This window comes from Haliaeetus albicilla, chromosome 20, assembly GCF_947461875.1.
Source record: "Haliaeetus albicilla chromosome 20, bHalAlb1.1, whole genome shotgun sequence".
In the NCBI taxonomy this organism is placed as follows: Eukaryota; Metazoa; Chordata; class Aves; order Accipitriformes; family Accipitridae; genus Haliaeetus; species Haliaeetus albicilla.
Genome location: NC_091502.1, coordinates 27729629 through 27752903, shown reverse-complemented (window position 1 = coordinate 27752903; position 23275 = coordinate 27729629). Strand labels below are relative to the sequence as shown.

General features: G+C 48.3%; 4 protein-coding genes and 1 pseudogene across 4 annotated transcripts in view; all 5 read left to right on the top strand.

The window, feature by feature from the left end:
• Positions 1-23275, top strand: part of FHIP1B (FHF complex subunit HOOK interacting protein 1B) — a 421115-nt gene that overhangs the window by 256697 nt on the left and 141143 nt on the right. The window lies entirely within an intron of this gene.
• On the top strand, positions 2652-3651 carry LOC104324678 (olfactory receptor 52K2). The gene has a single exon (XM_009928961.2). It carries the CDS (start codon positions 2652-2654, stop codon positions 3648-3650), a length of 999 nt encoding a protein of 332 aa, XP_009927263.2. The 3' UTR covers position 3651.
• Positions 8642-9652, top strand: LOC104324677 (olfactory receptor 52K2). The gene has a single exon (XM_009928960.2). It carries the CDS (start codon positions 8642-8644, stop codon positions 9650-9652), a length of 1011 nt encoding a protein of 336 aa, XP_009927262.1.
• Positions 14571-15627, top strand: LOC104324676 (olfactory receptor 52I2-like). The gene is given in 1 exon segment (XM_009928959.2): positions 14571-15627. A coding segment is annotated over 1 exon segment (948 nt). The 5' UTR covers positions 14571-14679.
• Positions 22130-23176, top strand: LOC104324675 (olfactory receptor 52K2-like; annotated as a pseudogene).

Here is a 23275-nt window from a genome sequence, read left to right as displayed (position 1 = left end):
GCATAGTCAGATCAGGGCGTGGTTGCAAAAGGAGTTGGCTATATGTTTTTCACCGTCTCAGACTGCATGGCTGGTAGATTTACAATGTCTAAGAATGACACAAAATGTTACATGCATCAAACCTGGTAAATTTAATTATTATTGCTTAGCAGCAGAGATGCAGAGTTGACAAAAATGAGTGAGGAAAGAGTTAAAACCTCAGCTTCAAGTACCAGGATCTATTCCCTCCTTACAAAGTGAGGAACACTTTGCCAGTATGCTAGCAATCAAGGACTTCAACTCCTTTTGCACTTTGTTCAATACTAAGCAGGTCATTCTCTGAGGGTATTTTAATCTGTTTCACTGCTTAAAAACAAAATACAAGTTTGCAACAAATCTAAATGGGGTACAGCAAACTAGGTCAAGGTGCCTGGTAATGTCCCCCATTTCTAGAAAATCTTCTGGATTTTGCCAACTGCAATGAGCAAAACATGTCACTTTACAAGTTACTGAACTACTTAATTGCACAAAATAAAACTATCAGCTTTTTGTGCCAATGAAGCACAAAAAAAATGCTCAGAACAGGCCTGAAAGCACTGCTCCACTTAAGCAGCAAGAAGTCTGAAAGTGCTGCTCCCATCCCTGCTGTTGCATGTACGACTGAAAAATAGCTAAAATCACAGTTATCTTCCTAACATGGCATTTGTATGTAGGCTGCAATTGCAGTCATTCTTGGGGGTTGGTGGTACAAATGAGAGGTCTGTGTAAGGCTGGGTTGGAGTTGATGTGATGAAGGAAGAGCTCCTCCAGGTGCGATCCTCTGTGCAGGGTTGGGAGGTGGCACTAGATGCCTGTCCCCATGTGTGTGTTCAGGGTCCGGAGGCACCTTCAATTGCTAGCACACTGGCACCGTGGCTGCAAGGCATGTCAAGAGGAGGACACATGAAATGTAGAGGAGGTCAGGTATGACGTGGATGAAACTGAAGCGCAGTGGGGACAGTGTCTTTGCATGACCCAAATGGGCTGGTCAGAGAGACTGAGCTAAAGAGGTTGCTGCCTTGGTATTTCATGTGTTTGTGTACCCAAGAAATCAGACCCTGCTAAGGGAACAGAACTGGCACAGCACTATGAACATAAATGAAAGGACCCAGTAAAAACTGAGTCTGGTGCTTGTTCAATAGCATTATTTAATAATCTGGATAGCTTTATTATACAAGATGAAGTACAGGTAACACTGCCCAGAACAGTACACAGGATTTGTAGATTAATTACCTGTGGCAGAGAGGAGGAAGGGAGTATCTGCTTTTTTCCCAAGCACAGGATTACAGGATCTCAGATGTGTTTGCCCTTTCCAGATAAATAATTCTGGCACGAGACATGTTTCCTGCTGGACTGGCTTGTGCCAGCTGTGGCTCTGCCTCCCTGAATTTATAGCCAAGGTAGCTGACTACTCTGTAAACAGAGTCCTCTTTGCAATAAACTATTATAAATAAAATTGTCTTGGCAGCATTTTCACAATATTGGCTTTGCAGTATTCGGCCTTACATTGCAAATAGCAATGACTAGAAGCAGACTGAAATGCCTGTTGGTTTGTGTCATGTGGAGGACTCGAAGCAGTTTGGAGGAGAGATGAAACTATTTAGAGGTCAAGGAAGTCAAATGCCTGGAAAGCCGAGGAGATGAAGTCTGGCCCTGTGGTATGTTGGGGAAAACAGGGGGTACAAGTGCCTGAGAAACTTATATCTAATTCCCATACTGCCAGCAGGCTAATTTAACCCTTCTGTGCCTCTGTTTTCCCTGTAAAACAGGGACAATTCACAGCACTTCTTCTGTTTGTCAAGGGCTTGAGGGTAAGGAGGTACAACGCACTGTGGGAGGGCTGGCGCTGGAAGGGACCAGCACTGCAGCCTCAGGCCAGTTTTGGTCATGACACTGGTTTTCCTTCCTAACACAGGAGACGGGCGTCCTGTAGGCTGGTTGCCCATTCAGAGAGGGACTCCAGCAAGACAGTTTGGATTTAGGCTCTGGCAGGAACAGCCCCACAGCTGACAGTGCTGTCCTGAAGCAGAGCGCACAGCTGGGGCAGTGCTCTGCTTCCCCGGGCATCAGCTCTCACAGCAAAAATGCTCTGGACAACAAACATTGATGTTGCAAATATACATGTGCTGCAGTTTCCCAAGGTGGGAATCAGATGGGGCACACCAGCCCAGAAGAAGATATGGTTTACACCTGCAGAGGTGTGTGGGTGACCAGAGTCCTGCTGAGCTGCATCCTCAAAGTATTCTGGACCTTCACCCTTCTCCCATATTAGATTTTTGTACTGATGGCAACTAAATGTACTTATCTTCTAGCTTGTAACTCCCAAACTATGGAGGGGAGGGCTGAAGACAACAGCCAGAGGCCAGCTCAGGATGGGAGGAGAGGTAAGATAACTCCCAAACATTCCGGCTAAGACCATGTGAGTTTGCGTCTTGCCAGTGATGGGACTGAGTGTACCTGGATAAGAGGCAGGAGTTTATGAATCATATCATAGAAACATATCATAGAATATCTCAAGTTGGAAGGGACCCATAAAGATCATCGAGTCCAGGTCTGTGTGCCTGAGAAGACAGGCAGGGGCGGTGGCTGGTGTCCACAGTAGTGATTGTTACAGCTCATTCCTCTCTCTCTCTATGCCAGCTGCTCCTGTGTCTTCCCTTCTGGCTCTGCAACAGTGCCTCATGTCCTACCCAAATCACTCCAGTTCCACATCCTTCAACCTGATAGGCATCCCTGGGCTGGAGGATGCTCAATTCTGGATTGCCTTCCCATTCTGCACCATGTACTTCATGGCAGTGCTGGGGAACATCACACTCCTCCTAGTGATTAGGCTGGACCCAAGCCTGCACCTGCCCATGTATTACTTCCTCTCCATGCTGGCTGCCATTGACCTCGTGCTCACCACTTCCACCATACCCAAGCTCCTGAGCATCTTCTGGTTCCAATCCCACGAGATCAACTTTGAGGGTTGTGTGGCCCAGATGTTCTTCATCCACAGCTTCTCTACGGCAGAGTTAGGGGTCCTGGTCACCATGGCCTTCGACCGATACTTGGCCATCTGCAAGCCCCTGCGCTACTCTGCCATCCTGACTGGCCCCACCATTGCCAAGCTGGGTTTGGCTGCTGTGGTGCGTGGCTTTGCCATCGTCACCCCTCTGACATGCATGGTGACCAGCCTGTCCTACTGTGGTCCCCACCTCATTCACCACTCCTACTGTGAGCACATGTCAGTGGTGAAGCTGGCCTGTGGGGACACCCGGCTCAACAGCATCTACGGGATCATGGCTGCCACCATCATGGTGGCCTCAGACTCCATCCTCATCGCTGTCTCCTACATGCTGATCCTGAGGGAGGTCATAGGCCTCTCCTCCAGAAAGGCTCGTCTGAAGTCCTTCGGCACCTGTGGCTCCCACATCGGTGTCATTGTGCTCTTCTACACACCTGGGCTCTTCTCATTCTACACTCAGTGCTGGGGCCAGAACATCCCCACGCACATCCACATCCTGATGGCTGACCTCTACCTGCTGGTGCCTCCCATGCTCAACCCACTCATCTACGGGATGAGGACCAAGCTGATCCGGGAGCGGGTGCTGAGCCTGCTCTGGCAGAAAGAGATCCAGTCCCAGTCCTGACTCCAGCCCATTGCTAATGCCAGGTAGCAAGGAATAGGGTTTGGGCCAGGGACCAACGGCAGCATGTTTGGGGAGCAAAGAAAAAGCTTAAAAAGCTGTCTATTGGAAAAGCGGCATGAGCCCTTCATCATCTTGGCCAAACCCTGAAAGCTGGAGGCACCACAGAAAATTTGACTGGTGAAACATTATTTTTAGAAAGTGAATTCTACATTCCTGTTCAGAATGGAAAGATAAATCGTGTCTATCTGTATCTTTGGTTCTCCTCAGATCTGTATCACCTCATGACTCTCCTCTTCACCTCAGCTCTTGATAAAAGACTGTTGCCACTTTGGAAATGAAAGTCTGTTCATGGATTCATCCTCCCCATGTACCTTTTTCACCCAGTCTGTAACTCTCCATTTATTCACTTACTAGTATTTAGCAGCTTCCTGATCCTGGTGCCTGGCTATGAGAGGACAGTGTGGTATGTGTGTATGCACATTTACACACACACACACACACACACACACACAGAGTCATCCAGATGTTGGCCCAAACAAATTTTGTTTTTCTCCCAATCCTGTCTTGAAACCTTACTGAAGCATTTGCAGCAATCACAAAAAGCCAGCTCATTTGAGAACAGGATCTACAAGTCATACTGAAACCCTGCAGTGTGACATAAGGTTTTGTTCCTTTCTAATTAGAAACACCAAAACAGCATCAGCCATGAAATGTTGTTCTATAAAATTTTGAGACTCCCTAACTTTCTGTGTTGTTGTGTCTCTTCCCTATAAGCATATAGGCACCTGTAATGGGATTTTGAGAAGCTCCGGTTTTTCATAAGCCTTTGCTTGCCTCCAAACTCCTGTGAGATCCTACTCCTGTGGTTTTGGGACTTTAGCAAACTGGCTCTCTTCTTTGGAGACCATGTAATTCTGCACATGCTGCACTGCATGAGGGTAATACATCGCTCCTTCCCCTGAACTAACGCTCAGGTGCAGCGGAGGTGTTAGGGAGAGTGGGAATTGCTTACAATCGGGTGCATAGAGCAGCTGGAGAGCACAATTGCACAAGTGTCCTTTGCTTTATGCAGATTTCTTATGCAAAGGACAGGGCCATAAACTAAAAAAAAGCCTGTGGGGCTGTTGTATGAGGGTCACCTCCAAGCACTGGAGGCAAGGAGCAGGAGTGTAGATTAAAGTAGGGGAGCAGAGAACGGGGACTAAGCTCCTCTTGTTCTCCTCGGAAATCCTGTACCTGATTTTAACTATGATGAAAACTCATCTTCTAACACCACATACTGACTTACCATCACAGCTCTCCCTCTGCCTTCACCCCATGGAAATCAGGGCACAGGAATTCCATGAGTCTGGTCTCTAAGGGAAGCCTGAGGTCCTGCATGTATCCTGCACTGAGCTAGAGGGGAAAGGGGAGCGTTACAAAGAGCTGTGGTGAACACCAAACCCAAGCTGGTGGGTATAAACTCAATTCTTTCAGTGTCTCCTGACACTGCTGCCTTTGGGTGCCTTCTGGACTATGAACAGTTGCATCCCGTACTGCCACCACCCCCTTGGCAACAGTACAATCTACACAATGCCCAGCAACTAAAATACAGCACAGATCTTTCCACCTGACTCAGAGACCAGACTCTTCCAACCCGAGTCTCATAGTCCTGGTCCAAGTTGGGGCTGGAAAGTGTCAGGGCTGGAAAGTGTTGGTGCTGGGTGCACTGCCTGGAGCCTGCCAGGCAGTGGATTTATTCTCCAGTTACAGGGTCTGCCTCCATTGCCGTTGCTTGATGCTGCCCAGGTAGGATGCACTGCTCCCAAACCCAAACCTGGGGACATCCAGCCAGGCTTGGTGCAGCTCTTCTCATCCCCTTCAGGGAAGCACACCACTGCTTTCGGCAGCCTTTTCACTGCGCAGTGCCAGCCCTCTTTGGTCAGGAGGTTTTCAATGGCAAACCCTGACTTTGCAGAAGGAGACTATAGACAAAATTAGTCTCAGGCCAAGTGGCCAGAATTGGTCTGCCATGTGATTTCTATCTAGCTGTGCTCTTTCTGCTGTTGTCTTAGAGAATGCAAAGCACGAGTGTGGGACAGGACATGCCTCCCCTGACTTGCAGCCTCTGACAGGATGGAGACAGCCAGGAGCTCCATCTCATGGTCACACAGACCATGGAAGGAGACCCAGACCTCATTTGCATCTGGAAAGATCCAGCATCCCGAAAAGAGGGAGCAGGCAACGCCAAGCTCGGGGACCTGTGTTTGGAAGGGTCAAAGGATGAGGTAGAGTTCAGGCTACTGCAGGGGTTATAAGCCCTATAGGGGATTGGCCACAATATCTTCTCAATTAAACTGAATTAAGAGGTTAGTCAGTAAATGAGCAAGTCAGCTGCACATGTATATGTGTGTGGACTCATTTCTTGAGCCATGAGACAGACACACTGGGGATTCCTCTCAGCAAACTTATAAATGCTTCCACCGCTAAAAGCTGCTGGGTCAGAGAAGCAGGCGACAAACCCGGTGGAAGCGGGGCTGGCCAGCACCACTCCCGCAGGGGCTGGGTGAGTTGGGTACACCTGCTGATTTATCTGGACAAATCTGCAGCAGCAAGCCAGGTAGGTCATCCATCAGTGCACGGATTTTAAATAGGAGCAGCACAAAAGGATTTGCTGCTGCAGTCTTTTCTTTATAAACATTAAAAAAATAGATCTATTTAAAAAGAGAGAAAAAAAAGAGAAAAGAGTCTGGAAAAGGCCCCATGACCCTCTCCAGTTCCATGCTTCTTGACTACATTCTTTACAAAAAAAAGCACCATGAGTTTTGAAAAAGACCTTGGGCAGCCTTGTCTCCCTGCAACAGAAAATTCTCAGACCAGCTTGCACATTGTCTTTGCAGAGAGTTTGCTTTACAACTGAATAAATTTAAGGGTAGACTTCATCCACAGGCATATAGCTTTTATTCTCCTCCATTCTGTTTGCTTGCTTTCAGAATGGGAATGCGTGGGCAGGGGGGAGTGGGGAGCGAATGTGTGTGTTTGGTTTTTGAAGGTGTTTCTGCAGTCACTCCATGGACCACCTTCAGAAGTCCTACAGAACAGATGTGAACAAAACCCAGTCCGATCTGGCACCCTTGCCATTACAACATGGTTGTACCAGGGTCATCCCTAACAGATTTTTGTCCTGCTTGGTCTTCTGCAAAAATGGATCATCAGTCTGCTTGGGCACTGCAGCTCTATTTTCATCATTGTGTTTCTATCTTTACCATTGGAGAAATTTTCTTTAAGCCTAGGTTGAATTTCTCCTACTTTTTCTGGGATTTAGACTCCTGACTTGTCCTTTCAGAGGACATGTAGGACAATTATTCCTTTCTACTTCACTGTAGCCTTTAACATGTTTCAAGGCTCTTCTCATAGACTGTTCCCCAGGTGAGCCAGTCCCCTCAGCTCTCCAGCTTAACTTCATCCTTATTTCTGAACTCCCTCTAGTTTGCCATTATTTTCCCTAAAGTGCCAGCCACAATGCACTTCAATCTGCAGACCTCCAGCTCAGTCCTTTGACCTTGTGCTTCTTGTTCATCCTACCTGAGGGTGTTCCACTGAACAAGCAATTCTGAGAGTATGATTTGCTCAGAAACTTTAATCTGCTAACATGTTTTATAAATGACAAGAAAGCAAGCAATCAGATTTGCTTGGAAAGATCTACCCCTGATAATGTGATGCTTTCTGGACATGTCACATTCTGCCTGCAAGGTCCTGCTGGAAAACAGCAATTAATCTGGCTGAGAGATGGGTTGCATCCCTGGGAAACAGAAACCCCAGTGCCTCTCCTTCCTGAGGTGAAGGTGATGTGGGCAACTGGACCTCAAAAGCATGGTACTATTGAAACCACATGTAAAGTGGAGCTCTTTGAAGACTGATCTTAAGCAAACTGTTGTGCATCATCCAAGACCCCTTTGTGAGACCTTGTCTGTGTGACTCTAACCAGGCACAGCCAAGAAAGATGCTTTAAAGGAAAATGTAAAGAGGAAAATTGCTTGTGCGACTAGGAGCAGAGCTCTGGTCTTGTGAAAGGGGACAAAGGAGCCGAGGCTCTTTTGCTTAGCAAATGTCAGGCTGGGTTGTGTGGCTTTATAGACACACTGGGGTGCAAATAGCAGGGAGGGAAAAGTGTAATCAGATTTAATTTCAGAGGTGGTAGAAACTGGATGGGAACACACTGAGAGAGGAAAGTAGAGGTAATTTCCCAGCTGTTGGAGCAGGGTGGAAGGTTGGAGCCATCTTCCAGCAGATGCATGAAAGCAAAATATCCTAGGATGCTGACTATCAGTTTTCCTGGGTAAGGTAAGCTGTCACACCTAAAGCAACAGGCACTCGGCTCTGTGATCCAGAAAGTCCTTTTCAGCTCCATCTTTCTAGATACAGAGCAAGACAAATGGGAGCTGAATATGGGAAATCGAATAGTCGGTGCTGATGGAGGCTTTAAAAATTCTCCTGCAGGTTTGGAATAAAACTTCCATCATCTGAGGTTTACTTACTTCCACGTCTCATGGTGGTACATGGAGGAAGAACAAGGATTCTCCTAACTTTTCTCTGCCCATTTTGATGTAGGAACTATGGGTCCTCAATGACACTAGCAAATGTCAGGCTCACAAGAAAGGGAAGGGGTTATTTCACAAAAGGTGCCATTAGTTTGTGAAACTCCTTGCTAAAAGATGGTGCGGGTGCTAAAATTTTGCACAGAAGAGGCTAGATAGGTTTCTGGGGTAGGGTTAATTAAAATGGAAAAAACACATCCAGTCTAGGAAGTCCCTGAGCTTCAAATTGTTGGAAGCTGGGAAAGCACACAGGAGAAGTGTCATGGTATGTTTCCTTTCTCATATTCTTCCCTAAGGGTCTGCTTTTGATGCTGGACATAGGATCGGAGGCTGGATGGACCTTTGGTGTGACCGAGGGTATGGCTGTCCTTGTGTGCCTGGGCTCTCCTCACTTAGGCTCCTGCAGTGACCACCATGCCCCACTCGCACCCCACCAACACCTCGCTGTCGGAGCTGCACCTGACAGGCATCCCGGGGCTGCAGCACCTGCACCACTGGATCTCCGTCCCCTTCTGCATCATGTACCTTGTCACACTGGCTGGGAACAGCACCCTCCTGTGCGTGATAAAGGCTGATCCCTGTCTGCACCTGCCCATGTTCCTCTTCCTGTCCATGCTGGCAGTCATTGACCTGGTGATGTCCACCTCCATTACCCCCAAAATGCTGGGCATCTTCTGGTTTCACTCCACTGCCATGAGCCTGGATGCTTGTCTTACCCAGATGTACTTTGTTCATGCTTTCTCTGTGATGGAGTCGGGGGTGCTGGTGGCGATGGCCTTTGACCGCTACGTGGCCATTTGCAATCCACTGCGGTATTTGTCCATCCTGACTGGCCCCGTTGTGGCTGCCATTGGCTTGGCTACCCTGCTCAGGGCTGTGGTCTTCATGAGCCCCCTCACTTTCCAGATTCACCGCCTGCCTCTCTGCAGCCCAGCAGTCGTGGACCACTCGTACTGCGAGCACATGGCCGTGCTCAAACTGGCCTGCAGAGATGCTGCCTTCAGCAACACCTACAGCCTCTCCATCTCCACCTACGTGGGCAGCTTCGACTCGCTGCTCATCGCCCTCTCTTATGCACTCATCCTTCGAGCTGTGCTCAGCCTCTCCTCCCCACAAGCCCGCAAAAAAGCCTTCAGCACCTGCAGCTCACATCTCTGCCTCATAGCCCTCTTCTACATCCCTGGGCTGCTCTCCATGTACATGGAGAGGTACCACCAGGAGCTCCCACCCCACATCCAGGTCCTGTTGGCTGATATCTACCTCCTCATCCCGCCGGCATTCAACCCCCTGATCTATGGCATCAGGACAAAGCAGATTCGTGATGGAGTGTGCAAGGTGATCTCCCAGAGACCCACAGCAGGACGGATTGGGCCTGGCCTTCAGGGCACAGGGCTGGGACTCATGAAGACAAAGTCCGTTCCCTAGAATGGCCAAAACCTCTTCTGGACCTTGATGCGGCTCTCAGTGTACGTTCAGAGCCGCAGGTGCCCCAGGAAACGTTGGCACCCACTGAACTCAGGTCAGCACCAAGGGCTTCAGCAGGTTGTTCTCCTGCTGGTCCCTAGCCCAAGGCAGTGATATTGGCACAGCACCTCTGCGTGGTCCAGTTCCCTCAGATCTCCCAACATAAATAAGGATTGCAGGCACCACCTGACCTTGTTCTGGCAAAATGACCTAGTGCAGCTGAACCACAGAAAACAGCTGTTTCCTTAATATACCACTTTGTGTGCAGTGGAGCCATGCCAAGGGGTGTAAGAGACATGGGATCACAGGAACACGGGATAACTCAGGCTGCAAGGGACCTCAGGAGCTCTCTAGTCCAACCTCCTGCTCAACACAGGGTCACCTACAAGGTCAGACCAGGTTGCTGAGAACATCCCCTCCCTCTCGAAGAAGGTCTGTCAGCCCTGGGGAGCAGGTACCCACACACAGTCACCACCATTCTGAAGGCACAAACACAGCGCACACTTTATCTATCTCTCACCAAAGTTAATCACCTGAACACCTCTCTGACTCTCCCCTGTCTCTGTTCCCCACCCCTACAGGGGCGCTATACCAGGGCATCAGTTCAGTAGCATCCAGTTGCCATCTCCTTGATGACTTCTTCATGCTCTGACAGGTAAAGACACCCCAGTGGAAGTGGCAGTTGGTCCCTCTGCACAGGACAAGTGCCGTGGAGGCCAGCACAGACAGCTGAGGTACCCACTGGTCTCTGGGTGTTGCTGCACTGCTCTGCACAGGGGCAAGGAGCTCTGCATTGCTCTGCCAGGCCTCTGTGTGCACCATGGAACTGGTGTTACCTGGGATAGAGTTAATTTTCTTCATAGTAGCTTGTGTGGGGCTATGTTTTGGATTTGCAATGAAAGCAGCATTGATGATAACACACCAATGGTTTAGTTATTGCTGAGCAGCGCTTGCACAGCATCAAGACCTTTTCTGCTCCTCCTCCTTTTGTATCACTTCTTTTACTGGGTTTTGTTTTCCTTTGTTGTTTTTGGGGTTTTTTTTGTCCTCACAAACTGACACGGGGTACTGCCTGCAGGGTGGTGGGACAATCAATACAGAATGCCAGGAAGAGCACTTTGGCACTGGGCGGCACTCACTGTGGGATGTTTAGGGGAGGAACAAAAGGCTGGGAATGGGAGGGATCAGGTTGGATTGGGAAGCAAAGAAGTGTGGGAAAACAGAAGAGAGAAGGGGATGAAAGGGTCCAGTCACATGTAAACAGGCTGTTGGTCAACATGCTGTCAGTCCATGCCTGGTGCCTGATCAGCGCAGGCTGCCCCGTTTTCTCATTAAACTCCATTTCTAACAACATCCCTGGGTGAGAGTCCCCTAATCTGTGTGCATGTATGAGCACCGAGGGCTGAGCACCAGCTGCTGGAGTGGGGAGCATGGACCATAGGGGCCCACGAGCCCAGGGTGCCAGCACCCAGAGAGACCAGGGTGGGTACGTACATCAGTGTGCAACCACCAGCAAACATCAAGCAGGACTGAAGGAAACAGAGATGCGTTGGAGGCTGCATCTCCATCTCACACCCTGAGCATACACACACAGTCCTCTGGGAAAGTGCAGAGTTGGAGACAGGACACAGAAGAAAGCTCTCTTAGGGCAGGGACCGCTTTAGGAAAACCTCCCCTTTCCAACAAAATCTCTAGGAATTACATTCTCTGCACATCACAAATGACCGTGTCTTCATCTCCTCCCCATCTCACACGTCCCTCATTGCTGAGCCCCTCCCTGCACTGAACAAATCCTGTGCCATTCACCAAGATTTGGAGGGGGGCAGGAAGCATTGAGAGTGGACACAGAAAAGACAGGACAGGACAGAAGAGGGTCTCAGTGGGACAGAGCAGGGATGGAAGCTCTCCAGGGCAGTTCCACCTCTCCCCTCAGTGCCACGCTTGGCCCTGACACAGCCCAGTCACCACTATAAAATAAATATACCTGCTTGCCTTGTATCAGGTAAAATAACTTTATATGGCTTGCAGAAAAATAAAGGACAAGCTCCACTTCAGAATGGTGTTCCTCTTGTACTGCACTTCTGCTCACACATAGGTTCTTGTCTGTACTTCCGCAAAATCTTTTTTTGGAAAATAAACTGAAAAATTAGGGAAGATTATGGATTTATTCCCTAATGAGCTGGTATCCTGCTAATGATCCTTAAAGGCAGGCCTTACACCTGCTGGAGGTTTGCCATGATGTGTGGTTTCCTTATGCATGATCAGTAGGCATTGTTCCTCACCTATGTACTGCGTGATGCAGCCAAGGCTCAGGACCTGCTCTGAGATCCTACCTCCCTGTGTTGATTCTTGCACAAACTCTTTTCAGGGATTCAACAAACATAAAAGTTTTTTGTAATGGTTCTGAGTGGAGAGAAGAGTGGAAAGCCAGAGTTTCCAAACCATCTTGCTCTCTCTGGCAAAACCAAAAGGATTTTTCTCCACTTCAGATGGACTTCTTAGTTTACATTTTGCACCCAGCAGCCTCTGGAGACAGCCATAACCCTGAGACCCCAATGGTATGACACTACAAGGGAGAGCTAATGAAAGAAACTGAAGCAGTCTTGAAAATTTCCAATTTCTCACAGGACAGACAACCTAACCTCTGCATCCTACATCTGCTGTCCCTTAGGGCATTTCCAGAGCATGGATTAATACCCCAGCTTTGCTGCACTTAGAGATACACAGAGATGTACTGCTGCAACCCTCCGGGTGATAGTCCTACAGGTGAGACAGATACCTGGGCTTATCCTTCTTGGCAGACTGGGATGAGAAGCCTTTGCTTAGGCTGCAAAGCTCTTCTGTGCTATGTTTTTCCATCTCCAAGGACAAGAAGTCACTGTGATCAGGGTTCTTCAGTACTGCTGCAATACTGATAATAATATTGTGTCAGACATTGGCTGCGGAAGAGAGCTCCTGGAAGCAAATATACTCTTGCCTTGGATCTAGGCACCTGGGGATGCAGCTCTGGATTCAGACACACGTAAGTGCCTGGAGGTAGGTGTCCATGCATGCTTGTGTGCATGACTGCTTGGTGTCCAGGCACTGACTACAGCCAGTGGAGACCCAGCCCCTACGGTCAGTGGATCCTAGAGAGTAACTCCTCTCACCCTAGGGCAGAGCCCTACATTTAGGGAGTCAGTTAATCTGTCGGCTCCATGCTCGAGCTCTTCTCTGACTGCAACAGGGTCTCAGACCCTCAGGGTGTCATTCCACTGCCCCTTACTGGGATGTCTCCAGCCACCTGAGATGCTCCCAGCTACCCAAGGCATCCATGTGGGAGAGGCAGACCATCACCCGGGGTTTGCAGGGGCCTGCACCCTGCTGGGTGTAAAGGAAGTAGAAGCCAAGTGGGACGCACCGGGGGGTCTCAGATGGCTCGAGGCACCTGTGTTTAGGCAGCTGAACCGTACCCCGAGTCTTTGTGGAGGGACCCTCATGAAGACATTTAGATCTGTTGTGTTAAACTGGGGCTTGTGCCATCCAAGGGTGCACAGCTCTGTTTTGCAGCAGGGGCTGGTCTGTGTCACTGGCAGTACGTGGGTCTGCTTGGGAGTGTGAGGTGGTGAAAGCAGCCACAGGTTAATCTCACTGCTCAAATCCGGAGTCACACCTCACTCCTGCAGCTGCTGGTTATGGGGATGCAGAGGGTCAGTGCAGTGCAATCATGTGCAATAATTAAAAAGTAATTTTGATCCTGTTTCAGCCTCTAAAATGTCCTAATTCACAGACATTTAGACCAGAAGATAAGCACTTCTGTCCTGACCCGCCTTTTCAGCCAGCAGCTCCTGCAGCAACCCCAAACTTGCGGCTAAGCTGTAGTTCAACTGGAGGGTTCAAAGCCTATGAAAGTCTGCTCTCTATTTTAAAACTTCAAGTGTTGTGTTTCCTTAGTGTCTCCCAATATCTTCTTTATTTCTATTCTGAACTTGTCTAGCTTCTGCCTCTCACTACTGCCACACTGGCCATGTCTAACATTAAATGTTGGCCTAAAAGATGCTGTAGCAGAGCTGTAGACAGGTGAATTTTACTCCATGTTGTTACTAGCATGGGTATTATGAGTCACCCCACAGCTTGCTGCTTGGTAAAGAGCTATCAGTGGATGATCATCCAGGCAATTTGTTTTAACAGGCAGGGATCTGGTGTGGTCATCACCTGCCTGGTCTTTGCCATTGTTGGGGAGAAGCGGCAGAAGCAGTAGCAAAGTTTTGGCACAAATGAATGTGTAGATCCTGCCCACTGTACCCAGACTCTTCCTCTTGTCTCTGCAGGATTGTTCTCTGGAGGTTTCGTATCATGTCCAAGCTTCTCCTGTCAGAATAAAACCTCAGAAATTAATTTTCTCCTCTGACTACCACCTAGTTTTGCAGGCTTCTCTCATGGGTGAATGACAGAATAAAGACAGAGCAGCAAAAGGCAATTTCATGACCTCACTTAATGTCCCAGAGCACTTTCTGATACCACTTTTTGCCCTACAAACTTGGAGGAACTTCCTACATTGGGCCATTGCAGGGAAGCCAGGGCTGCTCAGGCAAAAGCTCTGTCTGAAGGAAGCTGGATGCTAACCTTTTTCTCTCCTCTTCCAGCTTATTTCAAGATGTCAGCTGAGAAGTGGTGAGCAATCAACAAAGAAACAAGCCTTTCACAAGCAATGAACTGTAGAAGTCCCTTGGTTATCCCTAGTGGCACAACTTGAAACATGAACTTCTTCACCTTATAGGAACTTTCAAGCTATAACAGCCCCATTTATTCAGCATTTCTGATCCATTCCCCCTACCTGGTCATGTTATGCTGTAGCGCTCCCATCTCACACATCATAATAATGATGTGGATCCCTGATTTGGCTCTTTCACTGATGCAGGGACCCCACCTTATCCCCCGTAGTTCTGGACAGCTCAGGGCTCAAAACCGGGCTCCTTTTTTTAAGCACAAAAGCAAGATTCTCCTGCATGGCTTCTGATCCCTTCAACCACCCCAGCCGCAGCTCCTCCTCTTTCATCCTTGTGGGTGTCCCCAGCCTGGAAGCTTTCCCCACTTGTCTGGGCATCCTTTTCTGCTCAGGCTATATCATTGCCTTGGTAGGAAATGGTATAGTTTTGCTTGTCATTGGGGTGGACAGGTCCCTGCGTGACCCCATCCACTGCTTCCTGGGCATGCTGGCGGTCATCGATGTGGTGATGGTGACATCCATCATCCCCAAGATGCTGAGCATATTCTGGCTGAACTCCACTGAGATAGGTTACATGGCCTGTTTCGTTCAGATGTTCCTTGTTCACTCCACAACATCAGGGGAGTCGGGAGTGCTCCTGGCCATGGCTGTTGACCGCTACATTGCAATTTGTCACCCCCTCAGGTACCAAGCCATCCTGAATCGTCAAAAAATTGCCCAAATAGGCCTGGCCATTGTGGTGAGAGCTCTGCTTTTCATGGTGCCCTTGACAGGGATGGTGACAAACCTCCCCTATTGCCGTTCCCGTGTGGTTCCCCATTCGTACTGCGAGCACATGGCCGTGGCGAAGCTGGCGTGCACAGACCCCAGACCCAGTGGGCTTTACAGTGTGGCTGGGTCCTCTCTTATAGTAGGGATGGACATGGCTTTCATTGCTGTGTCCTATGGGATGATCCTTAAAACTGTCCTGGGGAAGAAATCATGCTGGAAGGCCTTCAGCACCTGCGGGTGTCATATCTGCGTGATGCTGCTGTATTAAATCCCCGGGACAGTCTCCATCTATGCACAGCAGTTTGGCAGCGGCATATCCATGCATGTACAGGTCCTGTTGGCTGATCTCTACCTGACCCTCCCCACCATGCTGAACCCCATCGTTTACAGCATGAGGACCAAGCAGATTCGTCAGGCAGTGCGCAAAATGCTATTTTCCAGGAAGGTTCATGCCTGACACAGTAGTCAGTGGTTTTCCAGGTGTATTCATCTATGCAAAGACAGCAGCAATTTCATTCCCACTGAATGCACATGGTAAACAGAAGCAATGAAAGGAGGGAGGACTTGTTGGCTTTAATGACCACATGAGACCCTGCTCTGTGATGAGAGTTATTTGGGACTGAGAGCATGAGCAAATATCAGGTACTATTTCCCTTCCTTCTTTCCAGGTGTTACAGAGAAGTAAGCAGCCACCTTTGAGTTTTGAGATGTTCCCAATGCCATGAACAACCCTGTGATAATTTAAAGCAAGATTTCAGGGCTCCAGGTATATTTGTGTCAATACACAGATTCTATTCCAAATGCGGAAATTTCTTCTATGGTGTCTTCTTTAGCCCCTGATGGACTATCAGGACTAGCAATAGGAGACTGCCACACATTGCAGGTGCTGCAGCCAGGGTCTCCTCTCTGGGCTTCTCTTGCACAGAAGGCTGTCCCTCAGTGAGCACAGACCACCTTTTCTGCATTTCTGGGTGATGATGAAAACTGAACATCTTCAAAACTGAGCTCTTCTAAGCATTCTGTCCATCTGACAGTTCACACCAGCTGGGTGAGGAAACCAAAGTGGGGAGATGCACAGTGGTGTTTATCACTGTATCTAGGTGCCCACACCTTGTAGTGGTGGAAATAAACACTGAATGTGCTTGGGGGTACTTATCAATCCTGTGTCTGCTTGTTGTAATGGCCATAAGTCTGCGAATAACTAAATCGAGCATGTCTTGGAGGCCTGAAGGACAGCATGCTGTAGGTCCTGAGGCCTGACTAACTCTTGCTGCCAGTAGACCAGCTGCATCCCAGACTTTTCTGAGCCATCCAGCTATGTCCTATCAGGATTCACAGGCTCTGTCTGGGGGCTGCAGCACCAAACCATGCTGAGACTTCCCCAGGTACAAGGGCCCTCCTGTTCTGGAAGCTGGGATCCAGCTGGGAATGACCCAGACAAGTCAGGTCCCTCCAAAATGGCAGGTTTTATCTGGAAACTGCAGGCACAAGGAGTCCTTCTGAGGCTCTACAGCTTAGCATCAGCAGAGGGAAAGTCCAGCTCTGACCTGGGATAAGGAGATACTCTGCAGGCATTATTTTGAACGGGTACTGGAGGCTCCCTGGGAGAGGTGCAGTTTCAGTCAACATGACGATACACATCAACAGCAACTATCCAAAGTACCAACACCAACAACTCGTATTCCCATACCTTGCCTTTCTTCAGTACTAAGAGGTTCAGCAGGTTCAGAGGTTCAGCCACCCACAAGGGTTCCTGCTCCTCAGAAATAGAAGATGCTCCAGTGACAGAGGGATGGATGCTCTGCACCCACTCTGCAGGGATGCTCCTCCTGGGGTCAGGCTGAAGTCTTCTGGTAACACCTAAAGTACAAAGAGTCAATGTTTTGGGACAAAAGCAGCAGGCTGGTGAGCATTTGCCCAGGGTGTTTTGCCAGGGTTATGTGACAGCTCCCATTAGGATGTTTAAGATACGCAAGTGATGAAATAGAGATAATTCAGCAGAGGTGAATGGCTGTGTCTCAGCAGTGCTCATGGTCCTCTGCTTTGGGGGGGAGAGTTTCATCCAGAGAGAGGAGCCTTGATGCCACTTGGGTCTGAGGGTGGAGGAGGAGCAGAGGGATGAAGTTGAGGGACTGTCTCCATTAACACAAGGATTCAGAATAAAAGCATACAGAGGTGGCATGTCTCCTCCGACAGCAAAGGAGTGGGACAACTCTCATCCTTCTCAGACACATTCAGGGCAGAGGTCCACACGGTCATCACCATCTCCCTTACAGTCATGGCAATGAAAAAGGCAGGTGCAGCATAATTCCTCTGACCTATTTCAGATATCAGCTTCAGGTTGGGATGAATGCTGCTGTAAAGTCACTGTCTGTCTCCATGGATATGAAGGCAATCTGGAGGACTAGCTCCAGTCATAGACTGATACCATGTCTACAACTGCCACCTGTGTTTGTTTAGATGAATCCCACCCAAAATGTCATGTTTAGTCCTCACTTCTACATTAATTTAAAAATTAAACTCACTGAAAGACATTCAGTTTCAAAACTGGTTTGAATGTGTCATTCCTCATGTCAAAAATATTTTTTCCTGTCTTTGTGGTGTTTACCCGATTTTCTGCTGCACTCTTCCCTGACATCTTGAAAAAACAGTTGACAGAATGTTTCTGCTATCCTGAATTTGCATTTTTTGCTATCCTGAATTTGCACATTTCAGCCTTATGCTGCCTGGGGCTTGGGGAGGGGGTCTGTTGGGGGCGAGGACAGCTCATGCCGTGGCATGGCCCTTTGCACTGAGAGCCAGTAGAGACTTCCAGCTACTCGTTCAGCAGAGCCAGAAATGAAACTGCACTTGCATTGCTCCAAGCAGAAACACAAGGTCTTTCATTCTGCTGGAGACTACTTGCACAGCCTATTCATGTCTCCCTTGGTCATCTCCTAGCACCTGCCATTTGTAAAAGAAATTAGATGAGAGAGAATCGACTTGGGACTGAGGCTGTTACCGTCCAGCCCCCTCGCTGAGGTTATTACAAAAGATGCCTGGAGAGGAGTCCTGCTCTTGGGAATCTCCATCCAGGAGGCTCCCAGCAGCATTGCCTGGGGTGATTTATGCACAGCCGTGCAGCTCTGCCCTCCCGCACACAGGAGATGTTTATTTCTCGGCGTGAGTGTCCCCAAGGGTGGCAGCTCTCTGCAAGCAGAGGGCAAGGTGGGTGGCTGTACGGGAGGACTGGCATGAGTCAGGGCATGGCAGGCTGCTCCGGGTGCCTAAGGACGGGTGGCTGGTGGGACTTCAGCATCTGCCCTGTATGCATTCACAGTGTGAGTCCGTTCGTTAGGAAAAAAGGCAACTGCTGGAAAAAATTTATTTCAAGTAGTTTTTCAAAATTTTAAAGTTTCTTATTAAATGAAACTGCAGACCCAAGGCTGCAGAATTCTGATTTTTTAAGTATTTTTTAGGTAAAAATAGGACTTCAGTTTAAAAAAGTAAACAAATAAATACCAAACCTTTTAACCAAAACCAGAAATTGTTTGCTGCAAGAGAGTTGCCTTGTTTCTGTTTGTATAAATTAATCAATAATTAGCTAAATACACATTTTCTGTGAAACAAACTAGATTTTCAACCACGGATAATGTTCTTAATCCCTTGCATACAACAGCAGGCATCTGAATAGAAAGCTGTAGGCACACAGCCAGGGGTTCTCACTGATGGGCACAATTTGGTGAAATAGGCTGGATTATGTCACACATGCAGCTCGGTCGGGGTCGGGTGGAGAGGTGAAGGAGGCAGGCAGCCCACTGGCCCAGAATCCCGACCCAGCTGCGGGACAAAGCATTATTTTGGGGATGTATCCTGCATCCATGGTGCAATTTGTGGAGGAGGAGCGAGTGCCCCAGAGGCACACACCGGACCACCTACATGCTCATCGGTCAGGGCACGGTCCAGAGCTGGAGCTTTGCCTTCGATGTGAACACGTGTCCCAAACACAGTGCTAGCAGCCAGGCCAGGCAGCACTCGCCTTTGTGCCCCGTCCTGAAATAACCTTGTTTTATCTCCATAGGAAAGTGTGTTTGAAGGATGCATTATGCTGCAGTGGGCAATCCCTGCTGCCGCCGAGGTGTCTGTGATGAGAAGGAAAGGGGTGCGAGGGTTGAGGTGGGGAGACCTCAGTCTGGAAGGTGTGACAAAGCAGACAAAATGTCACAGCAGAGCGCAGGGACCATTCCTTCAATCAAGGGGTTCTGTGTCCAGCGCTAATTAACTGTGAGGAGTAAAGAGGAACTAAACTACAGGAAAAAAAGTTGGTGGTGCCTAGGAACCAGTGACAGTGATCTCAATGCATTTCAGCCTGCAATTCTGATTTTTCATTAAAATTCCTTTTTCCCAAAGCTAAGAGAGCTCAAAGGCAGAGGGAATTTAGACAAGGAAACTGTAGAGTAAGTTAGGAGAGGTTTTGAATGAGTTCAGCTAATGGCCAAGCCTGCTACCCTGCATGCTTGTAGAAAAGGATGGCTGTGGTTAGGGAAGTGACTGGAGTACTGAAAGCTACAGCTAAAGCATCATGGACAAAGTGAAATTCGGGAGCTTGTCAGGATCTGCTGGGAGTTAGAAGCTGTTAAGCAGAGAAATCAGACAAAAGCAGACGAAGGCATCTGCCCCTCTACATGGAGAAGAGAGGTCTATGCCTACCTGAGAGAAAGGCAATCAGAGAACTTTATTTTTTAATGTAATTTAATTGATTGGTAGCTGAGAAGGATGTTAAACAGCTTCTGCTAAGAACAGAAAACAAATACAGCAGAAGGTCTGGGTAATTTGCACAAGGGAAAAAGCATCTCTGAGTTGACCAAGGAGGTCTTTGGTCTGTTCTGCCAAACTTTTATGAGTCCTGGCATGCTGCGGTGATTGCAGATGCTTCCTCAGGCCATTACTTTAGTGAGAAAGTATGATGATGTGATTAGCTGCAGATCGCTTAGCCTGACGTCAATGCCCAGCAGAATGCTCAAGAAGTTAACAGGAGATTTGGTCAATAAAGAATTAAAGGATTGGAATCAAATTAAATTATGGCAATCAACGTGGCTTTGCAGGAAACAGCTCTTGTCAAACAAACCTGATTTCATTTTCTGATGAGATAGCAAGTTTAGTTAATCAACGTGTGCATGTGTGTGTGTGTTTGAGTACTGTACACAGAGTTATCTAAAAGAAATGTGCCTCCACCACACTGCTTTCGGGTGAGCAGCTGACACAATGCAACATCTGTGAAGCATCAGCAAAGTGGATGAAGAACTGGATGATTAAGAGACCTCAAAATGAAGCTGTCAGAACCATCATCACAAAAAGTTTGTGTTTTTGCAGGGGTGCCACAGTGGCTGGCTCTAGACTAGAAGGTATTCTGTACAACTTTCATCAGTTGTCCCAAAATCAGCACAAATTGTGTCTCAAATAATGCCAGGGAAAGGCAAGTCCCACAGAGCAGTCTAGAGAGCTTGGCAGACTTGGTCGTTCAAAGGAACCACCTGCAATAAGCTGAGGAAAGTCAGGCAGGTTTTCAGAGTGGAGCACTGTATCCTGGAGAACAGAGGCTCTGGAAAGTAGCTGACAGCACAGTGAGAGGGTAACACTGGGACCCAGAGGGCTAGTGCAATTTTGGATGCATAAATAAAAGGGAAATGGAAGAGGTTATATTTTTTCAAAAAAGTGTTGAAATCTTGGAGATATGCAAAAAAAACCCCTCTCAATAAGACAGCTAGTGGAACAGGTGAGTGGAGAGGAGAAACTTGCAGTGCTCCAGGTCTTTAATTTATTAAGAATAACTCCTTGGTCATGGGAAGTACATACCTTCATGCAGTGAAGGTGCTCTGCCATAAAGGGTTCTCTGGCCAAGCATATGAAGGTAGAGGAGGATGCTGTGGCTGGGAGGAGTAGACAGGCAATGTCAAACGGGAAGAAAAGCACATGGTTATAACCGTGAGGATGATTAGCACTTGAGGCAAAAATCAAGGGATGGAGGTTCTCCATCTCTGGATGCCCACAAGCCTGCAATAGTGCAATTTCTTTCAGGAAATCATACTTTAACAAATCCCATGTTATTGGGCTCCAGAGAGGAAAAAACAGGTGTACCTCCACTGTTTTTGACAGGACAGCATTCTGCATTAGTTTGGCCTTCAGTCTCATGGATAGATGAGTGTGGAGGAGGGGTAGTACCAATTTAATTCTACCCTCCTTGACTGTGGCTAGCAGCTAGAGGCTGTCAATGATGCTTGTGTCCCCTTAGTGTCAGGTGACAGCTCGGAACATTATTTTTCTGGCTGCATTTTCTCTCAGCCCAGTTTCACCATGGACACATCGTCTAGGTGCAGCTTCTGCATGACCCAAAGTAGCAACAGGATGGAACTTGTGCGATCTGGACCCATATGCCCGGTCCTCTCTCTGAGCAGGGCACAGGGAGGGAGGACTTGCTTCCAAGTCCTTGCAGCAAGTCCTTAAGTCCTGCCATTGAACTGTTCATGAAGGCTGGGCAAGGGCTAAAGAGCCTGGGGTCACTTTGCCTCACTTCTGTTCACTGATAGTGGCGATAGTGGCTGGAAGCCATGACAGGGCAGGACACCGTGGTGCCAGCCTTTAGACAGATGTGTGTAAGGCAAAAGCTAGAGGTAAATCAGAGGGGCTGGAAGGAGAAGCAGAAGGATAGGTGGCCCCATGCAAGCAATAGGACAGCCAGGATTCTCCAGTGATGTGTCCTCTGGAAAGCACTGACCACAACATCCATTTAAAAGTCTGACCATAGATAATGGGTTCTGAAAGTTTTTCCCCAAATAAATACAACAAAATTGTGTGATGCTTAAGAACTGCAGTGTGCACAGTTTTATGATCAAACTGATGGCAGCAAAATCCCAACCTTTCTATCACTGTTACAGGGAACTAAAGATGAGAACAAGGATGTGGCTTGGCCCACCTGCGCCATGTCAACCAACAACCGATCCAACACCAACTCTTTGCCTTTTCTCCTGACGGGCATCCCTGGCCTGGAAGGTCTCCACATGTGGATTTCCATCCCATTCTGCTTTATGTACATCATGACCTTGCTGGGAAATAGCATGGTCCTTCTTGCTGTGAGGCTGGACAAAAGCCTCCATGAGCCTATGTACTATTTCATTTCCATGTTGGCTGTCATCGACCTCATCTTCTCAACTGCTGTAGTTCCTAAAATGTTGGGTGTATTCTGGTTGGACTAAAGAAAGATTGGTTTTGAGGCCTGCTTCATCCAGATGTTCTTCATCCACACTTTCACTGCAGTGGAGTCAGGGGTGCTCCTGGCAATGTCCTTTGTCCGCTATATAGCCATCTGCAAACCTCTGAGATACACCACCACCCTAACGAGCTCAAGGACCATCCAGATAGGACTGCTGTCTCTGGCCAGGGCAGCCAGTGTCATGACACCTTTGATGTGCCTCCTCACCAGCTTACCCTACTGCAAAACCAGAGTCATCCCTCATTCCTACTGTGAGCACATGGCCGTGGTGGAGCTGGCCTGTGCCGACCTATCTGTCAGCGATCTCTACAGCCTCGTTGTGGCAACACTATTGGTGGGGACAGACTCTGTCTTCATCACCTTCTCCTATGGCATGATCCTCAGGTCTGTGATGAGGCTGCCGTCCCAAGAGGCTCGTCTCAAGGCCCTCAGGACCTGCGGGTCCCATGTTTCCATCATCCTGCTGTTTTAAGTAGGTGGCCTTCTCTCCATGTACCTGCAGATGTTCTCTTTCGGCTTGGCACCTCATGTCCAAGTCCTGGTGGCTGATTTCTATTTGACAGTCCCTCCTATGCTCAACCCCCTCATTTATGGCATAAAGATGAAGCAGATCCAGGAAGGGATCTTCAGACTGCTGGGGAAGTTGGCAGGACTCAATATCTCACAAGCTGATAAAGACCAGTCAGATGTTGAGAGAGGTAGGCACCGCCAGAAAATAATTTATCCCATCCTAGAATAGGTGTGAAGTTAAGTGCAATGAATTATCCCCCAGAAATGTCCGTCTCTCTCCAGTGACTAGAAAGTGAACCTAGACCAGATGCCTAATGCTGACAAGGCGATAGATTATTCACATGAA